The sequence below is a fragment of the Sturnira hondurensis genome, unplaced genomic scaffold, assembly GCF_014824575.4.
Source record: "Sturnira hondurensis isolate 20B ecotype Veracruz unplaced genomic scaffold, ASM1482457v3 Scaffold0023357, whole genome shotgun sequence".
In the NCBI taxonomy this organism is placed as follows: domain Eukaryota; kingdom Metazoa; phylum Chordata; class Mammalia; order Chiroptera; family Phyllostomidae; genus Sturnira; species Sturnira hondurensis.
The window spans coordinates 2,661,697-2,678,628 of record NW_028095988.1 but is presented as its reverse complement, the minus strand read 5'-3'; the positions used below and the strand labels follow the sequence as shown (position 1 = coordinate 2,678,628).

General features: G+C 36.9%; 1 protein-coding gene across 11 annotated transcripts in view; it reads right to left on the bottom strand.

Moving 5' to 3' along the window:
* The window catches only part of DLG1 (discs large MAGUK scaffold protein 1), a 309,015-nt gene that overhangs the window by 157,392 nt on the left and 134,691 nt on the right, over positions 1–16,932 (bottom strand). For all 11 annotated transcript variants that reach the window (XM_037037510.1, XM_037037507.1, XM_037037511.1 and 8 more), the window contains 4 exons: positions 12,130–12,180; positions 6,665–6,789; positions 2,753–2,922; positions 1,663–1,799 (listed from right to left, as the gene is read on the bottom strand). In XM_037037510.1, the coding sequence (XP_036893405.1) occupies positions 1,663–1,799; positions 2,753–2,922; positions 6,665–6,789; positions 12,130–12,180 (483 nt within the window). The remainder of the gene's footprint in view (positions 1–1,662; positions 1,800–2,752; positions 2,923–6,664; positions 6,790–12,129; positions 12,181–16,932) is intronic.

The following is a 16,932-nucleotide window of genomic DNA, read 5'->3' as shown; positions in this document are numbered from 1 at the left end:
CCCTGGTGAACACCTAGGGCTCCGCTCCTCATACACAACAGGTGCGAACAGACCAAACATTATGACTCAAGAACAGCTCAAAGCCCCAGAGCCTATAATTCTAAGTGACCAAGAAATAGCCAAACTTTCAGATGCATAGTTCAAAACACTGGTGATCAGGATGCTCACAGAATTGGTTGATTTTAGCCACAAATTAGAGGAATATAGGAAGGCTAAACTGATTCAAATGAAGGGAAACGCACAGGAAACCAATAGTGATGGAAAGGAAACTGGGATTCAAATCAAGGGAGTGCACCAGAAGAAAGAGACAACCAAACAAAAGAAGGAAGAAACAAGAATTCAAAAAAATGAGGAGAAGCATAGGAACCTCCAGGACATCTTTAAACATTCCAACATCCGAATTATAGGGGTACCAGAAGGGGGAAAGAAACAGCCACGAGTGGAAAACGTATTTGAACAAATAATAAAGGAGAACTTCCCCAATCTGGCAAAGGAAATAGACTTCCAGGAAATCCAGGAAGCTCAGAGAGTCCCAAAGAAGTTGGACCCAAGAAGGAACACACCAAGGCACATCATAATTAAATTAGCCAAGATTCAAATGAAGGAGAGAATTCTAGAAGCAGCAAGAGATAAGGGGACAGTCACCTACAAAGGAGTTCCCATCAGACTGTCAGCGGATTTCTCAAAAGAGACCTTACAGGGACTGGAAAGAAGTATTCCAAGTCATAAAATCCAAAGACATATAGCCAAGATTGCTCTATCCAGCAAAGCTTTCATTTAGGATGGAAGGGCAGATAAAGTGCTTCTCAGATAAGGTCAAATTCAAGGTGTTCATCATCACCAAGTCCTTATTATAGGAAATGTTAAAGGGACTTATCTAAGAAAAAGAAGATAAGCCCTGGCTGGTGTAGCTCAGTGGATTGAGCGTGGGCCTGCGGACCACATGATCACAGTTCGATTCCCAGTCAGGGCACATGCCTGGGTTTCAGGCCAGTTCCCAGTTCCCAGTTCCCGGCAGCGGATGCATGAGAGGCAACCATACATTGATATTTCTCTCCCTCTCTCCTTCCCTTCCCTTCTAGAGATAAATAAATCAAATCTTTAAAATAAAAAAAAAGAAAAAGAGGATAAAAAGGATGAACAGTGAAAGGACAGCAAGCTCACAATTATTAATAACCACACTTAAAACAAAAGCAAACTAAGAGGACAGCTTGATCAGGAGCGGAAACATAGAAATGGAGATCACACGGAGTGCCAGAAACAAAGGAGTAGGAGGAGGAGAAGGGGGGACAAGGTACAGAGAATAAGCATAGATGGTAGGTAGAAAATAGACAGGGGGGAAGGCAGTAATACTATGGGATATACAGAATCTAAAGAACCTGTGACGCATGGACATGAATGAAAGGGGGGGAATGGCAGGGGAGGGGTGTACAAGGTAGAGGGGAGTGAAGGGCGGGAATGGAACAACTGTAATGGCATAATCAATAAAATATATTAAAAAAATACAGATAAAACCAAGAATTATTTGCAGGTTTTGAGTAAAGTAGGGACAGTTTTCACTCATTTATCCAGAAATCATTTCAACATTTCTGGAATGTTGAAATTTGAGTCTGTTGTGAAAAACAGACACACAATAATTTATAAAACATTTCTTATACTTACTGCTAAAAGTTTATCTCCAATTTGAAGTTTACCATCTTTATGTGCAGCACCTCCTTCAATTATTTTAGTTACATAGATGCTATTATCGCCAGGAATATGTTGATTTCCAACACCTCCAGCAATGCTGAACCCAAGACCTGTTTGGAAAACACTAGTTTTAGAATCTCATCAATAATGTGAACTTCAGTCCAGAAAGAACAGATATAAAACAGGTGATAATTTCACACTAATGTTTTTTAAAAAAGAAAGGAATCTACTTATCTACTTTAAAATTCCTAAATATTTGTTCTGCAATCAGTGGACAATTGTAAATACAGGTGCTCATGAAGTCACCAAAGTTACAAAAATGTACCTTTTTCTCCCTACCAGGTTATGTTTTAAAGTCTCTTTGTAAATGAATAGTTTGTTAATTGAAAGAGACATTGTCAAATTATGTTTCATTTTAGTTTCCTACACAACTGTGCTTCTTACTAACACTTTTAATACAGTCATGATGCTGAAACAATTTAGGAACATAATAAAACTGTCTGTTGGTGGTGGGCAGAAAAGGCTTCAGAAATGTGGATAATTTTGCTATTTTTCCAATAATCTTTAATTAATTTAATGTAAGATTTCTAGAATTCATAAATCCCATAGCTTTAGTAGCAAACAGATTTGTAGCTCTCTATTCCTTTTTTTGTTTGTTGGAGTACAATCTCTTCCATGAATCAAAACTAGAATCAGTATTTCTACCTATCCTGAATTCCATCAATGTTTTCAAAATTCAGAAATCACATGATAACAGTTTTCATTGCAGATGAACTGCTAACGATACATTCATATTTTCTTCTTTTGACTTAGTCTATGTACTTGCATTCAACACACTAAATTTGATATTACAGTTAATATTAATACTATACATAACTTCAAAGTATTTAAGTATTGACCTAAGACAAAAATCAGTAGAAATATAAGGAGAAACTCTAAAAATTCATGCAAGTTACAATAGATTACCATTACTGTTAATCTTAGAATGTGTCATAAATAACTTCATAGTTATATTTAACTCAAAGTTTTTTACTTTATTTGTCTTAGTTTGATTTATTTATACCTTTAGGACCTTTAATGAGCTTTATTTCCATTATTTTTTCAGATACTGGTTTCCGCCTTTTTACATACAAGCGTACGATGGACCCTGCTTCTTTTAATGCTTCAACTGCTTTGCTATGTGTTACATCACGAACATCTACTTCATTTACTCGCAATATGCAGTCATTGACCCTGAGGTAAAACATTAAAAATAAAATATAAATATTACAATTTAAATAATCAATTTTTACTGTCATTTTTTCTTGTCCTTCTGATTTTATGGTAAAGAGAATCACTTACTAGAGAAAATATAAATGAAGAAACTGCATGTTAAATCAATGTATCAAATATTCATATATATATATATAATATATATATTTTTAAAAAATATATTTTATTGATTATGCTATTACAGTTGTCCCATTTTCCCTCCTTCACTTCCCTCTACCCAGCACACGCTCTCCCACCAACATTCCTCCCCTTTAGTTCATGTCCATGTGTCATAAGTTCTTTAGCTTCTACATTTCCCACACCACTCTTGTCCTCCCCTTGTCTATTTTCTTCCCACTGTCTATGCGACTTTTCTGTACCTTTTCTCCCCTCTCTTCCCCCCACTCCCCTGCTGATAACCCTCCATGTGATCTCCATTTCTGTGGTTCTGTTCCTGTTCTGGTTGTTTGCTTAGTTTGTTTTTGTTTTAGGTGTCGTTGTTAATAATTTTGAGTTTGCGGTCACTTTATTGTACATGTTTTTTATCTTCTTTTCCTTAGATAAGTCACTTTTAACATTCTATAAAACAAGGGCTTGGTGATGATGAACTCCTCTAACTTGACCTTATCTGGGAAATATTTTACCTGCCCTCCCATTCTAAATGAAAGCTTTGCTGGATAGATGTGGTAGACCGTTCTGCGAGGCGTGGGCCCAGCTCCTACTCAGAGATGCACAGGACCCATGCCCATGGATGGGTTCTCCTGTGGGGAATCAGGCCTGCATTGTTACATAGGCCACTTTGAGTCTTGTTTTTTGCTAAAAACTCCCTCACCTGGATTTGTGGCAAACATTTACCAGAAAGTAACTCCCTAAAATCCATGTTAAATCTTCCTTGGACCATTGCAACAACTTTTCGCTTTTCATTTGGAAATATTCCTCTTCTCTAATGTGACTGGCGGCACTGGCTTTGTTTTCTGTAAAAGGTAACCACTTAAAGCAACCTGTGCATTAGCCAAGGAGGAACCAATCCACTCTGAGCTTCCTGGATTTCCTGGAAGTCTATTTCTTTTGCCAGATTGGGGAAGTTCTCTTTTATTGTTTGTTCAAGTAACTTTCCCACTTGTTACTCTTCCTCTTCTTCTCCTTTTGGTATCCCTGTAATTTGGATGTTTAAAGATGTCCTGGAGGTTCCTCAGCCTCTCCTCATTTTTTTGAATTGTTCATTCTTTTCTGTTTGGTTGTTTCTTTCATCTTTCTGGTCCACTCCCTTGATTTGAGTCCCAGTTTCCTTCCCATCACTATTGGTTCCCTGTACATTTTCCTTTATTTCACTTAGCATAGCCTTCATTTTTTCACCTAATTTGTGACCAAATTCAACCAATTCTGTGAGCATCCTGATTACCAATGTTTTGAACTATGCATCTGATAGGTTGACTGGCTATTTCTTCATCGCTTAGTTGTATTTTTTCTGGACCTTTGATCTGTTCTTTCATTTGGGCCATTTTTCTTCTCAGCGCACCTGTTACGTAGTAAGGGGCGGAGCTTTAGGTGTTTACCTGGGCGGGGCAACCCATGTTGCTGGGTTATGAGGCTGTTTGTTCGGGAGAGGTCCCAGAACAATGGCACTTGTTCTGTTTTCAGTTACTTCCCCCTCTACCCACAATCAAACTGGACCCTTTTGGTGCCGATTCCTTGGTGGGTGGGTTTGTGTATGGACCTTGTGGGTCTCTCCAATGAACTGTCCTATGAAGCTGGGAGTTTCTCCCGCTGCAGTCTCAATGCCCACAGGTGTAGTCAATCAGAGGTTTGAGGCTTTATTTCCCCACTCTGGGGCCGTGGGTGGTGAGGTCTTTCTTGCTCCCCAGTTGTTCCTCCAAGTTTATCTGTGTGCGAATGTGGGATAGCTGGCTCCACCAGTCGCCACCTCACTGGGTCCGCCAGCTGCAGCCTTGTCTGTCCCAGTCCTCCAGCCACAGCTTTGCTGTGAGTCCTCTCTGCCCCGCTGCCCTTCTCCACTCCTCCTACCAATCTGGGCGAATGTTTCTTCAACTCCTTGGTGGTCAGACTTCCATACAGTTTGATTTTCTGTCGGTTTTGGTTGTTTTTTGTTTTTGAATTGTTGTTGTCCTTCTTTTGGTTGTGTGAGGAGGCACAGTGTGTGTACCTATGGCCGGAAGTCCTAAATACAAACATTTCCCAATGACCAGCAAAAGTAACAGTGCAAGTAGTAGATTATACAAAAATAATGAATAATAATGATAGCTGCAATTTGTATGTGTATTATATGTAGGCCTTAATACTTTACAAATATAGCAAATATTTAGTTAGCATTAACCACATGCGAGGTACTTCTTTTAGTGCTTAACCCTTGTAAGGTAGGTACATATTTATATCATTATTTTACAGATGGAGGTAACACAAGAAAGTTTAAATAACTGAAACACAAGAAGTTTAAATAATTTTCCTATGGCTACCCAAGTAATGACTGACAGAGTTGTGATTCAAAGATAAGAAAACTGAGGCTCAGACTGAACAACTAGCTTAAGGTCATAGAGAAGTTAAGCGGCAAAACTGAGATTTATCCAAAAATATGTTGAATAATAATGAATGAAAATACTTGATTGCCTTTTCCAACTTACTCAATTTTAAAATTATCTGTTGATATTTATATGAAGTGAAAGATTACATATCTTAATTAAAAGGTTTTTCATGTGAGTTATTTATCTTAATTTGACATAGTAATATGTCAAGTTGATTTGTTCCTAGTTCTCATTTCCCCCCCTAGCTCAGGTCTCAATTTTGGGGAAAGAATATTGTCATCTCAAATTGGTTAGAGAAAGGGAACAAAACAGTCAAAACTGATCCTGATAAGAATCTATATCTAATTAACTTTTAATATTTAGAGAAAAGAAATTTTATCTAAAGACAGTGATATCTTATAAATATGTTCCTCAGTGAAAGTAATGGAACATATTAATTTTCACATAAAGAAGCACAAATAAAAGGGTCAGTAACAGAATCAGAAGTAAATGTCTGTATTTACATGATTGGTCAAATCATTAATTTTAGATCTAACTAATTTCATTAATGTATTACCTGTTATATACAGTGAGAAGTTTAGAACCTGAAGAGCTGCATGAACTTTTAAGGTTACCAATAACCTTAAAAGATGTTTTTAACAGATCATATAAAATCGTTAGTCCTAAAACTTCAGGCTGTCTATATCTATATCTACCCAAATTTATTCCTTTGATATATGCATATCAAAGGAATAAAAAGTACCATAATTTATGGCCTAAAGAAACAACTAGGTATGCTAAAGATATCTTCTGAAATGGAACACTAAATTTAAACAAAAAAAAAAGACCAATGCTATTTTCATCTGTTCAATTAAGAAAAATACATTTAGAGTTTGTATATTCTTTGTGGTATGAAACACAAACTCAGATATATCTGGTCCCTGTATCTTAAATAGGTTTATATACATGTTTCATAACCAAAAATATAAAACATTTTGTGAATTTATTTGAAAATACAAAGTAATAGTCCTAAATGAATGAGAGAAACTATGCTTATAGCACAACTATACCATTCATTCATTATTTGAGCATCTATTTTATGGTAATTATTATGGTATTACTTCTTTTTGGATGTATGTTTCCTTTAGTATGCCTAAAAAAATATACGAAGTGGATTCACCACCATTACAAAGTACAAAACATACCGCAATCTTCCATCTTGTGCAGCTGCTCCCCCTGCAATAATTTTGGTAATGAAAATACTTGAGTCATCTCCAATGTGTGGGTTGTCTGTACCTCCTGCAATGCTGAAACCAAGCCCTGAATTTCCCTGGGGACAGAGGGAAAAAAAAAATCAAGACTCAGTAAGAGTAATTTTTTATCGACAGAACTAGAAACAGTACTAACACAGGGAACCAGCACATAATGCCATATGTGCAGGGAATATGATTATTCTAAACTAAGAAATACAAGGAAGCTCTTTTTTTTTTCCTCTATGGGGAGTTCAGAGGCATTACAGCTGAGTAGGTGAGGTTGAAGTAGAAAAATGTACTGAGTACTTTTTTGAAGTCCAGTCCACTGTTCTTTCTTTAAAAGTATGTGCAATCTGTCCTTGGATCGTCATCCTGCGAAGGTGTCACTACTAGACCTCTTTCTTTTAGACTATACCTCACTCATGTTTAGTTAGGCAAACGTCTCCTAAAGGGAAAAATACTGCAGGGGTCTTTCTGTTACTATTTATTTCCGAGTGGGTAAAACCAACATATTTTAGTCTTTTTAAAAAAGGGGTTGGAGGTGGTGTTTTTCTTCTGCTAACTTTGCCATGAGCTTATTTTAAAGTGACAACATTTTATATGCTAAGTAACAGCTGCCATCATCTTTGACTTGTTTAACCAGGACACCTACTAGCAAAAGGCATTTTTTAATACTGACAACCCAACCAGAGAACATTGGTGAGTTTTCTTGATAACAAAGTCAATTTGTCAAAGCAGTGCTACTTTTTGCTTGTTTTACATACTGAATTTATGAATAATATTTTCTTCAGAGTAAGGATTCTACCGCTACAAAAAGTCTCTAAAGACAATTTTCTAAACAAGGGTATTTAAAAGTATCTGTTTTACAATGTTCTGACTCTGGCTTTTAGCAACTCAAATAAATGAACCTATCTGGACTTATTATTTAACTGTCGGTATTAAATAATTTAAGGTTACTCCACTATGATGTATCCTAAAATTCTATTTTAATAAAGCACATTTTTCCAGTATAAACTCTTCAAGAGTTACTAAAGTTGCAGTAATGAATGGTATCAATAGGTTATCAAGTTACAAGTTTTTCTTACTTTGCTTTTTAATAAATTAAGATATAATTTATATAACTGTAAGTTTGAGGTGTATAATGTGCTGATTTGTTAAATGTATATGCTACAATTGACTTCCACAGTAGGTTTATCTAACATTTCTTTTTTGTGGTAATAACATTTAAGATCTAGTCTCCTAGCAATTCTGAAGTATAAAATACAATATTGTTTACTATAATCACTATGCTGTGCATTAGATCTCAGAAACTTATTCATCTTCTAGTTGTAACTTTGTACCTTTCTTTTCACAACATTTCCTCAATTCCTGGTACATGTAAAATCTTTAATCAGTGAAAATACAATGTATAGTCTTGACTAAATAAAGGAATTTAAAAGGCACTGGGAAAGAATAAAAAAAATAAGAGAAAAAGTTATAATTATATGTCAATTACCTAAATAAAGCTGGGGCATACCCCAACAACAAAATACCACATTGAAACATGTACAATATATTAATACTGTGCTATTTGAAAGTTAGTCTTCCACCTCACTTTAACAGGTGACCCAATTTAGGTAGTAGGCAATAAATAACCATTATACATGCAAAAGACTCTCTAAGGTCTATTTTGACTCAGTCTATGCTAGCTTCAAACATAAGCAAATCTAATTATCTAAGTTTTTCGTCTTAAATAAAGGGTGGGGTAAAAGTAGGTTTATAGTTGTGACAATACAAAATAGAGTTTATTCTTGTATTATTTGTTAATTATTGTATTATTTTCCATATGAACAGCTGTAAGCCTGTTTTTGCCCTACCCTGTATGTAGATATTCATTTACTCAGGAAATTCACTTGCATAGAAAACTCCATTTTCTTTCCTTTTTTAAAAAGATTTTACTTATTTATCTTTAGAGGAGAAGGGAAGGAGAGAAGGAGAGAATTATCAATGTACGGACACAGTCCACGCTGAAGGCCTGTTTCCTAGGCTACAACCCGAGGACCTAGTTCCTTATTTCCGCCTAGGGGAAAGTCCCTGGACCCCCGGCAGAGAGTGCCATGTGCACATGCACGTAGACTCTCCCTGCTTCTCACTGTCAAAACCGCCAAGAGGCCCTCCCGCATCAGTGTATGGTTGCCTCTCGTGAGTCCCCTGCTGGGGACTGGCCTGTAACCCAGGCATGTGCCCTGACTGGGAATCGAACCGCGATCGTGTGGTTCACAGGCCTGTGCTCAATCCACTGAGCTACACCAGCCAGGGTGAAAAACTTCATTTTCCCACAATGCTGGTCATGTAAGGTGGTTTTACTAAAATATGGCATCAGTTGAATGTAGATATCCTTAAGGAGAAAATAAAACAAGGAAATTTACACATCTGAATTGTACCCTGAAGGTATTTTCTGACTGGGGGAGTCTATAAAGTTATAGTAGGGTCTTCTCAATTAGAAATATGGTTATTATTTTGCTAGGTAAGAATACTGATATAATGACCAGGTTACTAAATATGTATTTAAAATAAGTAACGTTTTATTATATGAAAAATAAGTTAAAATAGAAATTAAATTAAAAACTATGAATAATCTGAGAAACTGTCAGTCCGAAAGAGCCTAAGAGACATGATAACTAAACGTAATGTGGTATCCTGAATGAGATTCTGGAAAAAAAAACATCAAACTAAGACAATTAAATAAAGTATACACTTTAGTCAATGTATCAATAATAATAGTGATAATGTATCAATATTGACTCATTAGTTGAAACAAATATATTCTAGTAATGTAAGATGTTAACAACAGATGAAACTGAGTTCAGGATAATGGGAACTCTATAACTCTTCTATAAATCTAAAGTTATTTTAAATAAAAAGAGTTCACTGAGACTCCCGGCCAAGATGGAGGCATAGGTGGAAACACTGTACCTACTTGCACAACCAAGTTTATGAACAACAAATATTTAAAAACCACAACACAACCAAAACAAAGAGAAAGTTGAACTGTACTGAAGTCCGACAACAATGAACCATTCATCCAGACTGGTAAGGGGGCTGCGTCAGTGGCTGGTGGAGAGGGGTTGTGCAGGAAAAAGCTGCTGGACCGACCTAGGCGCACAGGCAGCGGTTAGTGGATCCCAGGCATGGGGTGGCAACGGGCAGACCCAGTAAGGGCTCAAGGTGCCTGGCTGACTGTGGTCACACATTCGCGCGCAGATAAACCAAGTGAAGGAGTGAACAGTGAGACAGACTGCTTGGGCTAGGGCCCCAGCAACGGGAAATAAGGTCTAAAAGCACCAATTGGAAAAACTTTCAGGGGTCGAGGTGCTGGGAGAGGCTCCCAGGCTCACAGAGAGTTTGTTGGAGAGACCCACAGGGTTGTGGAGGGTGCACAACCCCATATATCTGGGAACTAACACCAGAAGGGCCCAATTTGCTTGTGGGAAGCAGCAGAGGGGACAGAAATCAGAGAGCGAGCAGAAAAAAATGCTATTGCCCCTCTCTAACTCCACATACAGCGTCACAACCCAGTGACCTGGGTTGCCTTGCCCTGGTGAATACCTAAGGCTCCGCCCCTCATATGTAACAAGCAAAAACAGACCAAAACATTATGGCTCAAGAAGAAGAACAGCTCAAAGCCCCAGAGCCAATATTTCTAAGCGACCAAGAGATAGCCAATCTACCGGATGCATAGTTCAAAACACTGGTGATCAGGATGCTCACAGAACTGGTTGATTTTAGTCACAAATTAGAAGAAGAAACGAAGGCTTCAATAAGTGAAATGAAGCAAAATGCACAGGGAAACAATAGTGATGGGAAGGAAACTGGGACTCAAATCAAATGAGTGGACCAGAAGGAAGAAAAAAACGACCAAACAGAAAACAATGCAGAAACAAGAATTCAAAAAAATGAGAGGCTGAGGAACCTCCAGGACATCTTTCAAGGCTCCAACATCCGAATTATAAGGGTACCAGAAGGGGAAGAGGAAGACCAAGTAGAAAAGTTATTTGAACAAATATTAAAGGAGAACTTCCCCAATCTGGCAAAGGAAACAGACTTCCAGGAAGTCCGGAAGCTCAGAGAGTCCCAAAGAAGGTGGACCCAAGGAAGAACACACCAAGGCACAGCATAATTACATTAGCCAAGATTAAAATGAAGGAGAGAATTCTAGAAGCAGCAAGATATAAGGGGACAGTCACCTACAAAGGAGTTCCCATCAGACTGTCAGCGGATTTCTCAAAAGAGACCTTACAGGCAAGAAGGGGCTGGAAAGAAGTATTCCAAGTCATGAAATCCAAAGACCTACAGCCAAGATTGCTCTATCCAGCAAAGCTTTCATTTAGAATGAAAGGGCAGATAAAGTGCTTCTCAGATAAGGTCAAGTTCAAGGAGTTCATCATCACCAAGCCCTTATTATATGAAATGCTAAAGGGACTTATATAAGAAAAAGAAGATAAAAAAGATGACCAGTGAAAGGACAGCAAACTCACAGTTATTAACAACCACACTTAAAACAAAAGCAAACTAAGAGGACAGCTAGATCAGGAGCAGAACCATAGAAAAGGAGATCACATGGAGGGGGAGCAACAGGGGAGTGGGAGGAAGAGGGCAGGGAGAAGGTACAGAGACTAAGTAGCATAGACGGTAGGTAGAAAATAGACAGGGGGGAGGGCGAGAATAGTGGGGGAAATACAGAATCTAAAGAACTTGTGAGACATGGACACAAACTAAAAGGGGGGAATGGGGAGAGGGGGTGTGCAGGGTGGAGGGGAATGAAGGGGGAAATGGGACAGCTTGTAATGGCATAATGAATAAAATATATTTAAAAAAACAAAAAACAAAACAAAAATAAAGACATGATATCAGAGCCAAAAAAAGTGCCAGAATAAAAAAAATAGTAAAATAAAAAATAAAAAGTTCACTTAAAAAAGATTATTAAAGAAAAGCAGTATGTTCTGAAAATATCATGGCTAATTTCATATGTGAACATATAAAAGAAACAAATATCATATGCTTTTTAACATTTTAATTTAAAAACTTGTTAAATCAACATACGTATTTACTATGTTACAAATGCTTATTTTCCCCATTTATTTACACACTTGGTGTGTTATCTTTAATTATTTTTTTAATCTTTATTATATTTTTTCCATTACCATTTAGTCCCCTTATGTGCCTTCCTCCCAGCAATCATCACACTGTTGTCCATGTCCATGAGTCCTTGTTCCTTTTTGCTCATTTCCTCTACTCCCTAATTTCCCCTGCCACGTGTTTGTATTTGAAAGCTCTATTCCCTTGAATTCTACATGAAAGAGCAGTACTGTATATTCAAAGAGTTTTTTAAAGCAACAGATTTATGCATAAATTAAAAGATAATTAACAGTTCTTACCCTTTCAAGTGTGATTTCCTCATATTCATAGTCTGCATCAGTGCCATTAACCTAATGGGAGAGGGGAAAGAAGTAGCATAGAAAGTTATTTAGAGTGTAAAATTTGAAATGGTAAGACAATATAGCTTCATTTTAATAATATTAGGAAACGTTTTGAAGGAATGGAAGAGTACAATGTGACTTATGAGCTAACATTCTTGGTATCATGACTTGCAAATACAGAAAGGGTACATTCAGTTTTTAATATCATCAAACGCTGACTCTTTTCTACCTTGATTTCATACACCTTAACCAATTGCCAATTCTTTGATTTCAATACTTCAGTTTTTCTGAAAACCATCATCTGTATTCTCATTTCTATTACTTTGGTTCAAGCCTTTGTTAATCTCCTCACGACTATTGCTAATGTAATCTACCCAATCATTTAGATTAGTATCCTCCATTGTTCAAATTATTCTAATGTGTTTTATGCAGATCTTTTTTAGAGCCCATGTCTAATAATAACATACTTCTTCCAGAACATTCAGAAGCTCATACAAAGTTCTGCATGAATTTACCCCAATCTATCACTCAGCTTCATTTCTAACATATGTATCTCACCTCTTCATGAGCCTTATATATATAGACCAAATCTAAATGATTTGCTCTTTCCTTTACATGGGCTACAAGTTCCCACCTCCACGTTACTTTAGTGTTTCTTGTCACACATTTCACTTATGTATTTTCATGCTCAAATTTGATTTACCATTCAAGTTGTTGCTCACAATTTACAGACCAAGTACTTTCTCTTAATCCTTCCAATTTTTCCCTATTCCTTCCTAGAAGTAATTCCCACAATGAGGGCCACTGGTGAATGATGAATTGTCCTTGGAATCAGATTAACTTGGGTTCAAATCACTGCTTTAACATTTCTGCTAACATGAAGCTGGGCAAAATACTCAATCTAGTCAGTCGAACAGGGATTGTGACAAATTCCATTTCTCTAGATTCTTACCATCTTCCACACTACATACTCTTTTACAATATGACTAAACTATCCTACTATCAAGAGATGCTGTGATTTCTCCCCCTCTGGATCTGGGTCCTAGGTGACTTTTGTTAAAACAGAATGTGGCATAAATGATGTACTGTTTCCGAAGCTAGGTCATGTGATGCGCTACAATATTCACATTTGTCTTAGGAATACCGCCTTAGAACCCAGCACCTATAAAGTAAGGAAGCTCAGCCTGTGAAGAGATTCAAATAAAGGACAATCAAAATCTTTGCCCAAAAGCCCCATGCTGCACTCCTCATCAGCAAGCAGCGCCAACTGCCAACCATGTGAATAAGGCTATTTTGGATCTTCCAGCATTTTGCAATGCCCCAGCCAACACCATGTGAAGCAGAACCATTGAGTTAAGCCAGAAAACCATGAGAAATAATGAACTTTTATTTCTCATAAATAAAAACTTAGCAGTTTTTTAAGCTGCTAAGTTTCAGACTATTTTGTTACACAGCAACAGAATAGTGAAATTATGCAAGCTACTTTGCTTTCCTCACCATATTACCCTTAATTCAAGTCCAATTCATAGGCTACAAGTCTTTTAAGACCCATGAAAGACAAATACCATATGATATCACCATTAACAGGAATCTAAACAACAAAACAAACAAGCAAGCAAAATGTGACCAAAGACACTGAAATACAGAACAGGCTGAGAGGGATCAGAGGGGAGAGGGGAGAGAATCACAGAGGAAAAGGGGAAGGACTCACATGAACAAGTATAAAGGACACATGGACAATAACTAAGGTGGGGGGCAGAAATGGGAGGGAGGTAGGGAGCACTGGGGGTGGGCAGGGCTGGGAATATAAGACAGAAAATTGTACTTGAACAAGAATTAAATTAAAAAAAAAAGACCCATCTCTACTGATTTTTTTTGGTTCTTACTTCTTATGGCATGAAGTATTCAAACTCAGTTGCTACTTTGTTTCCTCTTCTTTAAGAGATTTTCTTTTTGTTTTTGAGATTATGCTCTCAGTGCTATGTGTATAAATTATTATTTCTATGCATCTGAAGTTCAGAAGGGTTATACATATGCATATTCTACCAACAGGACTGAAAGTCCTTTTTCTGAGTAAAAATATAATCCATGAGCAGCTATACCACTTTTCTTATTCTAAAGATTATTTGTATCATCTTTATTTTTCTTGCTCAGACTTGCTAAAAGTCTATCACTCTTTGTCAAAGAAATAGTCTTAATTGATTAATCTATTACATTTTACACTATTTCTTTCTGCTTTTGTTTTGATCAGTTCTTTATTCTTTCTTTAGACTATTTAAGAAGTTGCTGGAGTTGAATGTCCAATACATGCATGCTTATTAGTTTCTATTTTTTTTAATATTTTATTTATTTATCTTTAGAGGGGAAGGGAAAGAGAGAGGAAGAGAAACATCAATGTATGGTTGCTTCTTGTGCATCCCCTGCTGGGAACTGGCCCCTGCCAGGAACTGGCCTGCAACCCAGGCATGTGCCCTGACTGGGAATCAAACCATGATCATCTGGTTCGCAGGCCCGTGCTCAATCCACTGAGCTACACCAGCCAGGGCCTTTAGTTTCTATTTTTTAAAAATCCATCGAAGTTAATAAATTTTCCTTAGCTTTGGCAAAGTTCCAAAATTGCTACACTGGGCTCGATTTTTGTTTATTTGTTCATTTCTAAATAGAGTAGTCTAAAATTTTATTCTGGAAAACATTTTCATGTAAGTGTGCTTATATGGTTCTTTTGGTGTTAATATGTAAAGGTTTTTGTATTGTGACTTATGACTACTACTTTAAGGAATTTGAGATTTTCATCATTAAACCTCCTCATAAGGTAGATACTTATATCCTTGTGCTTATTTAATGCCATGTCATGATGTACTCATATTTGGTGAGAATTCCAGGTATCATAAAATATACAGCAATTTTTAAAAAGGTAAACAGTGAGAAAGTCATGTAGATGCCAAATGATTTATTCCTAAACTCTGAATAACTGAAACTGTCTGATGAACAGAGACAATTCAATTATAGCATTAAACACTTTGAGTCCTGGCTGGTGTAGCTCAGTGGATTGAATTTGGGCCTGCAAACCAGATGGTCAAGGTTCGATTCCCAGTCAGGGCACATGCCTGGGTTGCAGGCCAGTTCCCAGCGGGGGACACACGAGAGGCAACCACACCTTAATATTTCTCTCCCTCTCTTCTTCCCTTCCCCTCTAAAGATAAATGAATAAAATATAAGAAAAAACCCACTTTGAAACTGGGCTTCTAAATGTCAAGAGTACACACTACCCAGAACACAAATTACTCTACAAGTACCACTTCATTAACAGTAAATGTGGAAAAAAAATTGGTGCTGTAGGTTTGCTTAGTTTTCTTTTCATAGTATCTTTACAAAATGTGGTTTCCAACAGGAAAGAAATAATTGGCTAATGGGCTTATTACTCTCAAAAGAATACAGTGAGAAGTAATTAGGTGGGAACAAAATTAGAGAGATCCATCTTTAGACAACAGAATTACAAAATGAATATATCTTGGGAAAATAATGATCTCTACATGATATTCCTGCTCAGCACAGATATCTGCTCTCTACTTTCTCAAGCATTCTTTAAAGCCACCAGTAAGGTTTTACAGTTTTCTTACTACAAACTCTATACATTTCCTGTTAAGCTGATTGCTATGTGTTTCATATTTTTACTGACAGTTAATGGACTCATACTTCCAACTAGTCATTACTAATGTATTGAAACTGCATTTATTGTTTAACTCCTAAAGTTGTATAATATTTCTTTTTAATACAACTTGCTTTAACTATGGGTACGAAGTGCCATAAAGAAGTATAGGACAATTTATGACACAGGTATCTATAAAGATTTTACTTTTCTAATCAGCAACACTAATATATCCAAACAGCACAAACTCTATTACATAACTGGTATAACATTTGTCCAAAGAAAGATTTTTATTTTTAGTTTTGGAATATTTATGTGCACTTTATTCAGATGCCAGCTATCTGAGAAGATGGCAGGTTATGTACCCTAAAAACCATCTTAACATGTCATCTCAACCTGACCTTTTTATTGATTACAGTTGTCCTGATTTTTCCCCCTTTGCCCCCCTCCTCCCAGTATCCTGTACTCCCCTCAGGCAATCCCCCCCATCATTGTTCAAATCCATGGATCATGTGTATAAGTTCTTTGACTACTAAGTTTGCTACAGTATACTTTATATCCCCATGGCTATTCTGTTACTACCTATTTTTACTTCAAAGGAGTATTTTTAAAAAGCTTAATTATTTCCTGTTGTTTAGGTTCATTTCAGTAACACCTTAACTACAGAGTAATATACTAAAGTATATTATACTATACTATACTATAGTAATATACTGAAATTCAATATTTTATTTATTAATATTTATATGACTTATGGTTTATATTAATTTATGTATTTGCTGGGACGGGGCAACCCACTTTGCCAAGCTGTGATGCTGTATGTGGGGGAGGGGTCCAAGAGAGAACAATTTGCTTGCCCCACTCTCCATCCACTTTCAGTCACTTGCCCTTCTTCCCACAAGCAAATTGGGTCCTTCTGGTTCTGATTCCCAGGTGTGTGGGCTTATTTTGTGTATGTTCTAGGACCCTGTGGGTCTCCAACGAACTCTCCTATGAGGCTGAGAGCCTCTCCTACCTTCCACACTTCCCACAGGTTTTTATAGCCAGAATTTTTTAGGCTTATTTTCCCACACTTGACCCCTGGATTGTTTGGTCTGTCTGGCTCCCCAGTT